Source organism: Condylura cristata, unplaced genomic scaffold, assembly GCF_000260355.1.
Source record: "Condylura cristata isolate star-nosed mole 26May11 unplaced genomic scaffold, ConCri1.0 scaffold00017, whole genome shotgun sequence".
Classification (NCBI taxonomy): Eukaryota; Metazoa; Chordata; class Mammalia; order Eulipotyphla; family Talpidae; genus Condylura; species Condylura cristata.
Genome location: NW_004567118.1, coordinates 1,810,298 through 1,821,317, shown reverse-complemented (window position 1 = coordinate 1,821,317; position 11,020 = coordinate 1,810,298). Strand labels below are relative to the sequence as shown.

The following is an 11,020-nucleotide window of genomic DNA, read 5'->3' as shown; positions in this document are numbered from 1 at the left end:
GCGCCGGCTCCCGCCCGCGCGCTCTCAGCCCAGCCCTCGGCCCCCACCCCTGGACCCTGGGCTGCGAGGGAGTACAGCGAGGAGGGCCAGTCACCCCAGGGCTTAGGCTTCCAGGGGCCCAGAACTTGCCGCAGAATTTCCGAGGAGGAGGAGGGCTCTTGTTTACGACACGCGCTCTTGGGTGGTATGGCCATGAGTGTGTCCCAAAAATGTAAGAACTGCGCTAACACCCCTGCCCCCACGCTGGGGAGGTCCCGGTAGCCCCCGCGGAATCAGGCAGTAGGGGTTCTTGTCTCCCCGCTCCCTCTTATTAAGCCGAGAGCAAGCTACACAGGCGGTCTTCGGGTCTCGTCTTCTTGTCTGCTTTACAGGGAGAGCTGTAACCATACGCTCACCCGTCGCGTGGTGGTAAAAATTAAGTGAGATGATGTAGCACATGCCTGACAAGAGTAGGGGGCAATAAACGGTGCCACCGTGGCCTCGGGTAAGTCGATCTGTCGCTGGGCAGTCATGATTTGAGGAAATCCTTCCAGAGATGGAGACAGCCCCTCTCTCCCGCTGAGAAGCACCAGCTGGTCCCACTGGTTCTGGTTCGGAGTGGCAAACCCTGTCATTTTCTTTTTCCTCAGTCATGGAAGCCCCCATTTGAAGACAGTTATTGGTCTGTTCTAGCCCCAGAAAAATAAAACTGTTTCCTTCCTGCTTCTGGTGGGCGTGATCACTGGGCTTCTGAGTGTCTACACCCTCCTCTAATCTGCCCTCCTCTCCCGGCCTCTCTCACAATGTGGTACCCAGGCGGCAGGGCAGGCTTACCTGGGGCGAGGACCTGGGCCCTTAGACTCACAGCAGGCTTAACTCCTGCCTGAGTTGCCTGCTTGGGCCTTCTGGCTCTAGGGGACCTATTCATTTTGGAGGGAGAGAAAAAACGCCAGGTTCCTTCCTTCCTTCCTCCTACCCTCCTTTCTCTCTCCCTTCCTTCTCTCTCCATTTCTCCTTCTCTCTCCCTTTCTCATAAATTTCCATCTTACCAGATACTACAGGCCAATTCTTATGTAACCAATTTGAAGCTCAGCACCGGATTCAGCACTCATCCCTGGTGGCTTCTATCCCGTTGGTTGCAACCCAACTTTACAATCTGTCAAGACTGCCGTGAATCTGCTTCAGTCCCATCCTACTGACACTGCCTCTCAGTCAGCAGTTGTCTGTAGGGTGAAGACCAGCTTCCTCTGCCTCCATCCAAGGGACTAGTGACAATACCGGGCAGCCCAGGACCGAGACAGAGTTTTGGGACACCCTCACGGAGACCTTCAGCCTCATCAAACTGTTCAGATTTAAATCCGAGTGTCTGTTCTGCAGCTCACATTTGTCACATCTATAAGGACAAGTGCCAAAGGCTTTGCTGGATCAAGATAAATTATCTGGGGCCTCCAAATGCAGTGGCCAGGAGAAGGAGCCTGGCTGGCGTTCAAAGATGGCAGCTTAATCTTTTCCTAAGTGTTCAGTCACCCAACTCGAAACCTGTTCTGGAACTTGCCAAGCATGGATGGCAAATTGTTCTATTTTCGGAATGGATTTACCTTTTACCCCTTTGGGTAAAATCAAATACAAGCAGCTCCTGTGAGACCTGCCCATAAGTTCCCAGCACTTATTATCAAGTCCAAAGTCTTACCTGTGGCCAGGTTCTCCCTGCCCAGCCCTCCTCCGCTCATCTCCTGCTGCTCCCCTTCCCTCCTCCAGCCACCCCCCTTCCCTCCTCCAGCCACCTACACGACAGGCCCGCTCTCACTTTCACTGGCTGCTCCCACTTTCTTTTTTTCTTTTAAAGATTCATCCACTTACGCATATAAGAGCTGGGGTACAGTCCAGAGGTGGGGGGGGGGGTGAGAGGATTCACCAGAGACAGAGCAGAGCAGGACAGATCAACAGAGAGGAGAGCAGAACAGATCAACGGAAACACACTGCTGAGGGGAGCAGCGGGAGAGGCGGCTGGACCTGGCCAGGGATTGAACTCGTGCTCCTGTGGCTCTGGGCAGCTTCATAGTGCTGCGCTTTAACCTGCTAAGCCACCAGGGAGGGCCCAGCCTTTTCTTTTATAATGAGTGAGGAAGAGCATGTTCCTTCCCCAAATTTCATGGCATTTTGAGGTTTATCCCTCCAAAATCTGGAAAAAGCAAAACTGTCTAAAGCCGCCCACCGCGGCCCAGTCGGCCCCTGACATTCCCAGCCCCACCCCACGCACACACTCCCGCCTCACCCGCAGGATTGCCACCCTCCCCCTTGCCCTGCCTCACGCTCTGCTGCCCAACACTCACAAGACAGCCGCTTGTAACTGCTGTAGTCTCCCTGCTCATGCTCCTAGCAGCTAGACCCCTGCTCCACAGGTCTCCTCTGACCCCAGGAGGAGGCAGCAGGCGAGTGTGGGGATTAGTCACTTTATTAGGCAACTGTCAAGAGGGGGCCCAGCTCTGTTGGGGGGCATCAGAGGCCTCCACGGAGTGCAAGGGGCAGGGCGGGCCCTCACGCCCTCAGTAAGGGCAGGCTGGCTATACCTCACTCCTCTTCATCCTCGTCTTCCAGGGGTGGCCGATTCCGTTTGAAGAAGCCGGCCTGGGGGTGCACAGGGCCAGGGGCAGGGCATAAAGGTGATTCTTAGGCTCCAGAGCACGCATGGCGTGAGTATGTTAGAACCCAGCCAGCCCCGGGCCTTCCCGTGGCCCCGGACCCACTGCAGGCACAAATGAAGGCCTTCCTCACTGAGCCATAATGCGGGAACGAGGTTTTCTGCTTTTTTTTTTAAGGTGAAAAAGCCAATATTTAATAACACAAATATGAAGAGCAGATATAGCTACAAATTTGTAACTATTATAAAGACTATTGAAGCAGACCATATGTGTGTGTGTGTGTGTGTGTATGGTAAGGCATCTTTTTTTTTTAATTGCTTTGTTTTTTAATTTGTGGTTTTTTTCCCATGAATGTTTCCTTTTTGAAACTCCTCCCCCCAGAGTTTCCTTTAACACTGCCACGCCTCTCTGTGACTGACTGCCGTGATATGTTTGTGACAATCTTCCACGTGGGTTTCTGCAAACACTCTCTGGCTGCCCAGGGGTCTGCACTTGGTTGAGTAGAGAGGTCCACTTGCCCTGCAGCCATGAGAGGAGAGGCCCCAGGGCTCACAGGAGCAGGAGCAGGCCTGCCCAGACCTGGCTCTCCACCTCAGGGGAGGTGGTCCTGGGGAGGCCAATTCAGTCCTCCTCTGGAAGTTCTTAGGGCAGAACTCAATCTCTATGACTCTTCCTCTGAGCAGATAAAGAGTCTAAAAGCTTTAACGCCTGTAACGTCCAGAAATCTGTGGCCTGGAAGAGTCCCTCTGGAGAGTGACAGTCTAGTAGAGATATAGACGTATCACCTCCCTGGGGATGTCACTCTCTGCCCTGCTGTGAGGTGGGGCAGGGCCAGGCCTCTGCCCACCTGGGAACCCCACGCCCTCACGCCTCACCTTCCGCATGGCCAGGACCAGGAGCGTGAGCAGCAGCAGGCCTCCCAGCACGCCGACCAGCACCCACCAGATGGGAATATCCCTCTCCTCCAAGGCCCTAAGCAGCTGAGTCTGGACCTAAGGGCAAACCAGCATCTCCTCCATCTTTTCCCAAACCCTCAAACCTGCCGGGAATACCTACCTGCGCACCCCTCAGACACAGGGGAGCCGGCCCCCTCCTGCTGGGTGCAGACTCAGGGGAAGGCCAAAGGGCCCAGGGGAACCCATTCCTCAGCCTCCACTTCCCACTCACCAGCGCATCCCCTCTGGGCAGGCTGAGGGCTGGCACCGGGTAGGGGAGGGAGGAGACGTTGAACCAGGCACGTGACTGCAGCACAAATTGATCCAGGGGTCTCTGGATGGGATGGGGATGAGAGCTACTTACGCAAAGCCTATGGGTGCAGGAGTCTAAGACCCAGACACCTCACCCCCAGCGGCCCTGCCCCTGGGTTAATCCTGTGCCCCCCAAAGTAAACCTTGCCCTCACTCTTTCTGCCTGCTGGAGTCCTGACTTTCCCCAGAGTGTATGGGGTCTTTGCCTCCGGAAGGCCCCGCCACCCCAGCAGCCCACCTGGTGGAGGGGGGGCAGCCACAGCAGCGCCAGCACGGTGACGATGGCCCGCTGCCCCCGCGCCATCTCCTGCAGCTCACACTGCACCAGAGTACAGGGTGCCGAGTCGCAGCTCTGAGGGGTACATATGTTGTTAGTCCCCAGCCCCCCCTGTCATCAGTCCCTTGCCCCAGGAACCCAACATGAGGCGGCAGGGGCCAGGGAGCTCAGGTCTCCCCCTCAGCAAGGGTCTCAGATTCAAGCTTCATACGTTATCTCTCAGTGGAGCTGTGCACATGCTCTGGGCGGGGGCATGGGAGAGGCGCTGGGGACCTTAGAAAAGGCAGGTGTCCTGGACCCCATCCGGGACACACCCCTTTATATCACTCAGATGCTCCACGGGGCCAAAGTGGCCCGACCAGGCCCACGTGACACCCCGAGCCCGCTCTCCGCCTCCCAGGCCTCTGGCCCTGGCACCCAGGGCGGCCTCGTGGGGGTCACAGGGCCTGCTCACCACCAGGACGGGGTCCTGAAAGCGCGAGGGCTGCTTCTGCCAGGGCGGTGCCACATGTCTGCGCTCCCGCTCGTGATGGGGGTGGGCTGGGGAAGGGCTGGGCGTGGGCAACCTCCAGTCCAGCTGGGGGCAAAGAAGCCTCCGTCAGGGTCTGCCCTCCTGCCCCCCACCCCCAGCCACCCTAGGTCCTGGGTGATGTCTGAGGGGATTCCCCAGCTTTTCTTCCCCCCGGCCTCTCACCTTGAGGGGGTCAGGGGAGGGCTGTGAGGAGCACTGAAGCCCCCCCTGGGGCTGTATATCCAGGAGGTAGAGCAGGTCCGAGGGCCGGGACTGGCCTGGCAGCTGGAGGATGAGGCGGAGGCCGCTGGCAGTACCAGGGCCGTTGTTGTGGAGCTGGGGACGGGAGCGGGGGAGCAAGGGAGGGCAAGGGGAGGTTTGACGACTCAGCACTGTCCTAGTCCATTGCTCCCCGACCTCGCACCCCCACCAGGGGATGTGGGCACCGCCCACCTCATAGGTGTGCTCCACCTTGGGGCCCCAGCTGTCAGAACCATTTTCCTTGTTGCCTTCGGCTGCCACCACCAGAGAAGCTGGAAAAGAGTTCCTGGGGTCCGACCCCAGAGGGAGCTCGGTTCCCTGACTTGCCTGTGGGGTCCCCCCCACACAGTCCAGAAACTCAGGCGACTGCCTGCCCTCCCTCAAGCACCCCGGGCCTCACCCTCGCAGCTCCACGTGGGCCTTGGCTCGGACGGGCACATCCAGAAGCAGCGTGTCACTGTTTGGATTCTGGCTGTTCTTGCTGGCGGGCGGGGTGAGGAGGAGCAAGTCAGCTAGCAGAGGCCGGGGCTCGGCGGGGGGGGGGGGGGGGCTCCCTGTGCAGTACCTCCTGATCTGCAGCCTGAAGGACACGTGCTCCCCAGCCTCCTCCAGGTTCCCCACACTCACCAGCATGGTAATTCCTATCTGAGAGCCGGGAGCGCCAAGGTCACCGCCTGAAGCCCCCTCTGGGCAGCCTGCCCCAAAGCCCTGGTTCTCGCTCTCCAGGGTCGCAGTGTTACGGGTCACCATTATTATCTCCATTTCACTCAGAAGCCCGTGCAGAGAGGCTGCAGCTCCCCCCAAGAACACACAGCTGGGGTGTGAAAGGACCGGGCCCCAGCCCAGAGCTAACGAGGGCGGACCCAGCCTCCGCAGGACCCCGCACCCAGGCCGGGCCCACCTGGGCGTTCTTCTCCATGGGGTTGCCCAGCTCGCACAGCACCACCTTGGTCTCGTTCTCCTTCTTCTGGTTACAAATAAGCCTCTCCAAGCCCTTCGGGAGGCAGATTGAGGAAGGTGGTTAGACGCTGCGTGCGTATCTAAGCTCCCCTGGGAGAGACTTGCGTGCAGGCAGGTGCGAGGGGGTGCCTTGGGGTGGGAACTCACGGACTGTCGTGCTTTCCTTTAAGGTTATGTAGCACCTTTCTTAAAAATTAATTTTGGAAATAGAACACAAAAAGTAAGGTCCCCCGCTATCGGCAACAAGAGCAGACAGACAGGAGTCCGCATCAGGGGAGGAAGCCACCGGGTGTCCGGAGGCTCCTGCTCACACCACAGCCCGAGTCAGCTGTGCTGGGGAGTTCTGTGCTAGTGCTCCTCTTCCAAAGTAAAGAAATAACAAAGCACAGCATTGACAGCGCAGCCTGAGAGAAGTGGGTGTTCTGGGGGGGAGCGCCGGCGCCCCCTCCCGGGCGCTCACCTCCATGTCGCTGAGGGCCCGCATATAGTGGGCTCCTGGGGGCAGGTTCACCGCCAGCTCGGCCTCGTAGGCCCCCTCCCCGTCGTTGGCCGCTTCCACCTGCAGCTCCAGCACGTTATCGGCTCCAATCAGGAGTGGAGAGCCCGCCCTGTGGGGAGAAGGGAGTGAAGTGGAGGGGGCTGATCAGGCCCGGGGTCTGAGGGGAGCTAAGGGGCTCAGGGCAGGGTGTCAGGACCAGGCGGAGAGGGGTGCCCCGGGCAGACAGGGCCCATGCAGGGCAGAGCAGGAGGTCTCCTCACACTCTGGCGGTGAGCTCGAGCTGGGGTACACACAGGTCATCTTCCCCACAGTCCAGGATGATTCGGGTCTAGAATAGCAATGTTTTGTGGGTAAAATGGGAGTAGGTGAGGCTGAGGGTCACCCTGAGGCTTAGGGGATGGGAGGTTCTGAGGATGAAAGACGTTGCAAAGTGACAGAGTGGCTTTTGGGGGTGTGCATCATATTTGGGATGGTGTTAGGGTTGGGGGGGGCGACCCTAGGCTTTATGGGTTTCTATCAGAGCTCAGAGGTGACATCAGCATTGACGTTGACATCAGGGCTTAGGGGAAATTGAGATTTGTCAGGGCTTTCGAGTGACATCACAGATCAGAGGTGACATCAAGGGGGTCCTGCCCACTCCCACCTGTTCTTGGACATGGGTGTCTCCATGCAGCACGAGCCCGGGGGCTGTTCCCTCTTCCTCAGGCTGGAGGGACACATTGAGGCTGAGCACGATGGGACTCAGCTTGTCCCGGAAGTCAGCTTCATCCTGCAGAGGGGACAAAATTCAGGTCCTCTCGCTTCTCTGCACCCCATCCTGGTCCCAAGGACCCCAGGGGCCTGTAGCGCCCAACCCCACCTCAGGCAAGAGCAGCGCCTCCCCACGCCCCCCTGCGCTCCACGGGCCGGACATACTCGGAGGAAGGCAGTGGTGTTGTGGCAGATGGGACTGTGCCTCCCGCCCAGGTCCAGGCGCAGGGTGGTGGCCGCCTGCTGGGAGCTGAGCAGCAGCACGCGGCGGCCCTGGCGGGGCTTCTGCCGGTCCAGCTGCAGCTCGGCACTTACGCCTGCCAGGGCAAGCGGGCAGGACAGGGTGTCCCTGGCTGACCTGGAGGCCCAGGCCCACCTCTTCCTGCTCCCACCATGCGGCATCACTCACGCAGCTTGCGAGGAATGTTATGGCCCGTGGCTCCCACACACATTTGGATGTTAAAACTGCAGAGACACGAACGGGGCTCAGGGCCTGGGCTCCCACTACCTGAGGGGCCCTGTCTGTCCCAGGCCCCCTGTCTCCTTACCAGCTCACTGGCGTCTTGGTCTGGCTCAGCACACAGTTCTTCACAGCAGGATTCAGCGAATCTTGCACCAGCAGCTGGACAGTGGCCATCACCACTGGCTGGGCTCTGGAGGGATGGGAGATTCTTGCCATGGTGGCCCCTGCAGCCAGCCACGTCTGACAGCGTGTCCCCACCCCTGCCCTGTGGAGCCCCTGGAGCCATGCTCACCGGTATACGGCCACCTTGCTGGCCCCGTAAGCTCCCACCAGTAGATCTATAGACAGGGGAGCAGCAGGAGGTGAGAAATGGCAGGTAGACAGGGGCTATGGGCCTCAGCTCGTCTTCCCGTGGTTCCCACACACACCATTTTCCCCACTGGAGGTTTAACCTGCCTGCCTCTCGCACCTCACCCCCTCAGATGGGTCAGAGCTCTCAGTGGGACACCAGGCCAAGCCCAAGCCCGAGGCTGTGTCAGCATTTCCAGCTGATGCTGGGCCTGGCTGTGGAGCTGGAGGCAGCCGGGGTTACCTGGGTAGCCGTTGTCATCGATGTCTGTGGCACCTCGCAGGGAGAAACCGAAGCCAGAGCCTGAGGGGAAGGGGCTGTCCAGGACCTGGGAGGGCCGGGAGTTGAGGCCCTCACTCTGACCCAGGAACACCAGCACTTGGCCCCGGCCACTGGGCCCCCCATAGGGGGCAGCCACGGCAACATCTGGAAGGGGCAGGAGGAAGGGAGCAGCTTTTTGTTACTCAGGCTCCCTGGGCAGACCCCAGTGCTAGGAGAGGGCTGCGAAGGCCTGAGTCAGGAGGCAGCTGCCCTGCCCTCTAGATGGGTGGGAAAGAGACCTGTGGAATGACTAACAGCTCTCATTACCTTGCAAGGAAAACAGTGACACGATTTCACTTAATTATGAAGATGAGGCATGATTATTCTTGCGCTAGATGACAGGACGGAGCCCCAGGAGATTATGGAAGCAAGACCCGTTAAGCACTGGTCCCCTCTGCCCAGCTGTTCTCCAGACACGCCTGCCTCCTGGTCTCAAGCCCTTCAAGCTCGAACACATCCAGGGCTGAGCTGGTCTCTCCCATCTCACCACCCCACACTAATGCATGACCCCCGACTCCATGTTGTTCCTTAACCCCACATTGTGCCCCAATAAACTATATATTGAATACCTATATATAAACTATATATATTAAATACCTGTGAAGTCACAATAATCTCTAAATCCACTGGCAAGATCCACATTCAAAAGGTCACTATGTCTTACCTGGACTAAAGCAAGCACATCCTCACTGGACTCCTTTCACTCTCCTGTTTTCCACTCAGCAGCCCAAGTGTTAAAACGACATGTCCAAGGGGTCCCTTCTGCTTAAAGCCCTTTCTGGCTCCTGCTGCCCCAAGCTCTGGGGGGCTGATAACCCCTCTGCGGCAAGCAGAGCTCCTCACCGTTGTAGCCATCCCGGTTGAGGTCACCCAGAGGCGCGATGGCCGAGCCAAATCGCCCATAAAGCTGTGTTCCAGTTAGCAGGAGGCTGGGGGCACCCAGCACGTGGGGGCCTCGAGGCTGCAGGTACAGGTACACGCGCCCCACCTCGGCCAGCTTGCGGTCAGCGCGGCTTTCCATGTACAGGGGCGCGCCCACCAGCAGGTCATGCCTCCTGCAGGCCGGAGGGGCAGAGGGGGGCTAGGGCGTGCCTCTGTGGTTGCTCCCTCACCTTCCCCTCTCCCTTTGGTGATTTCATGGGAGTGGGGGCTAGGAAAGGCAGAGCTGAGGGAGGTCTGTGCCCCTGGAAATCGAGACCCAACTGAGTAAGAGACAGTGGCACCCTTCCTTACCCATCTCCATTGACATCACTGACGGCCACCGTGTGCCCGAAGTACGAAGCCATCTGTGGGAAGACAAGGGATGCCTCGGCCCCCACCCTCCACCCTGACCTGGCACTCTCACTTGGGTGTTACCCCCGCTCCAACGTCTTGCAGAGCAGACCCTAATCCTCCAGGTACCTCCACTGAGCCAGACCTGTTCTCCATGTACCAGGTGTAGCCTCTGGTCAGATGAGTCAAAAATTTCCACCTGTGAGGACAAAGGACAGTAACAAGTCATTCTTGCCCCCCACCCCACGGGCTTCTACTCTGAGTGAGAAAGGGCAGGAGATCTGTTTGACTTGTTTGTTTGGGGGGGTTGTTTAGGTTGAGGAATGGGAAGAGGAGGCTGGGGAATGTCAAGTGGGGGGGCAGGAGGCACTCACGGCTCCCAGGGTCCATCTCCAAGTCGGGGCACCAAAGACATATTCTGGGGAGAGCAGGGCCCCGCCAATTAGGTTCTTTGAATGTACCAGCTTCACAAGCCCCATTCTGCACCCAGGGGAGGTTTGGGAGAGGGGCTTAGATGTTCCCATGGGTCTGGACTCCCCAACTCCCTCTCCTGACTAAGTGGATTACTTGCCTGTAGTGTTTAAGTCCCCATCGAACTCGCCCACAGCCACGGAGTATCCTAAAGACAGAGCATAGATCAATCTTTTCCGGGGGGCTAAGTGTGTGGGGGAGGTGTACAAGGAAGGAGGAACACGGAGACCACCGGTTTCAAATCCTGCACTGAGGCCACTGAGAGGCCGGGACCCCCGGCTGAACAGCAAACCCAATCTGGGTGGGAAGGGAGAGGTAGGTGCTTACGAATTGGGCACTGAGACTCTCTGGTGGTACAGTGGCTTAAAGTGCAGCACTGTGAAGCAATCCACAGCCACTGCAGCACGAGTTCGATCCCCAGCCAGGGAGCTGACCCACATGGCCCAGACCTCTGCTGTCCTGCCTGCTGCTCCCCTCAGCAGTGTGCTTAGGTGAACCTGCCTGTTCTGCTCCCTGCTCTGTCTCTGATGAATCCTCTCCCCACCTCTAGCCTCTACCCTAGTTCTTGCATGCATAAATAAATACATCTTGAGAAAAAAAAGAATTGGGTACTTTTCTGGCGATGTTGCAGGAGCTCTGGGGTGTTCCCTCGCAGGCAGGACCTAAGTGGCAGGGATGGGAAGCCTAGAGAGTGGTGAGGGTTACCCCGGTAGCCGTCGAAGTATTCTGGGTTGCTGGAGTCAAAGGTTAAGTGCTGACTGGACACGTGCCACAAGAGGGTGCCAGGGGGGTAACTCGAGACAATGTCGGCAATAGGAGCCCGCGCCAGGAGACCTAGGATGTGAGGGATAGCTGATGTGGGGGCAAGACACGGGGTCTCCCCAGGTCGCCAGAGGGAGGGAGGGGAGAGCTGGGCACATACCTAGGAAAAAATAGCCTCCGGGCGCCCCAAGCACCAGCTCTCCGGCCTGAAAAGGAAGCCCTGGAGGTAGAAGGGACCCTGTTTGGGAGCCCCCGC

General features: G+C 58.5%; 1 protein-coding gene across 1 annotated transcript in view; it reads right to left on the bottom strand.

Moving 5' to 3' along the window:
• Nucleotides 1-2,358: 2,358 nt before the first annotated feature.
• Nucleotides 2,359-11,020, bottom strand: part of ITGA2B (integrin, alpha 2b (platelet glycoprotein IIb of IIb/IIIa complex, antigen CD41)) — an 11,254-nt gene continuing 2,592 nt past the window's right edge. Inside the window, exons 4-28 of the mRNA XM_012726551.1 lie at nucleotides 10,925-10,984; nucleotides 10,708-10,836; nucleotides 10,103-10,150; nucleotides 9,906-9,949; nucleotides 9,677-9,730; nucleotides 9,493-9,545; nucleotides 9,103-9,314; nucleotides 8,182-8,364; nucleotides 7,882-7,927; nucleotides 7,675-7,779; nucleotides 7,536-7,591; nucleotides 7,292-7,443; nucleotides 7,020-7,145; nucleotides 6,637-6,704; nucleotides 6,338-6,485; nucleotides 5,819-5,911; nucleotides 5,483-5,562; nucleotides 5,318-5,398; nucleotides 5,110-5,203; nucleotides 4,840-4,992; nucleotides 4,600-4,722; nucleotides 4,107-4,220; nucleotides 3,789-3,890; nucleotides 3,497-3,613; nucleotides 2,359-2,607 (exon numbers count right to left, since the gene is read on the bottom strand). Of these exons, the coding sequence (XP_012582005.1) occupies nucleotides 2,551-2,607; nucleotides 3,497-3,613; nucleotides 3,789-3,890; nucleotides 4,107-4,220; nucleotides 4,600-4,722; nucleotides 4,840-4,992; nucleotides 5,110-5,203; nucleotides 5,318-5,398; nucleotides 5,483-5,562; nucleotides 5,819-5,911; nucleotides 6,338-6,485; nucleotides 6,637-6,704; nucleotides 7,020-7,145; nucleotides 7,292-7,443; nucleotides 7,536-7,591; nucleotides 7,675-7,779; nucleotides 7,882-7,927; nucleotides 8,182-8,364; nucleotides 9,103-9,314; nucleotides 9,493-9,545; nucleotides 9,677-9,730; nucleotides 9,906-9,949; nucleotides 10,103-10,150; nucleotides 10,708-10,836; nucleotides 10,925-10,984 (2,498 nt within the window). The 3' untranslated portion in view covers nucleotides 2,359-2,550. The remainder of the gene's footprint in view (nucleotides 2,608-3,496; nucleotides 3,614-3,788; nucleotides 3,891-4,106; nucleotides 4,221-4,599; nucleotides 4,723-4,839; nucleotides 4,993-5,109; nucleotides 5,204-5,317; nucleotides 5,399-5,482; nucleotides 5,563-5,818; nucleotides 5,912-6,337; nucleotides 6,486-6,636; nucleotides 6,705-7,019; nucleotides 7,146-7,291; nucleotides 7,444-7,535; nucleotides 7,592-7,674; nucleotides 7,780-7,881; nucleotides 7,928-8,181; nucleotides 8,365-9,102; nucleotides 9,315-9,492; nucleotides 9,546-9,676; nucleotides 9,731-9,905; nucleotides 9,950-10,102; nucleotides 10,151-10,707; nucleotides 10,837-10,924; nucleotides 10,985-11,020) is intronic.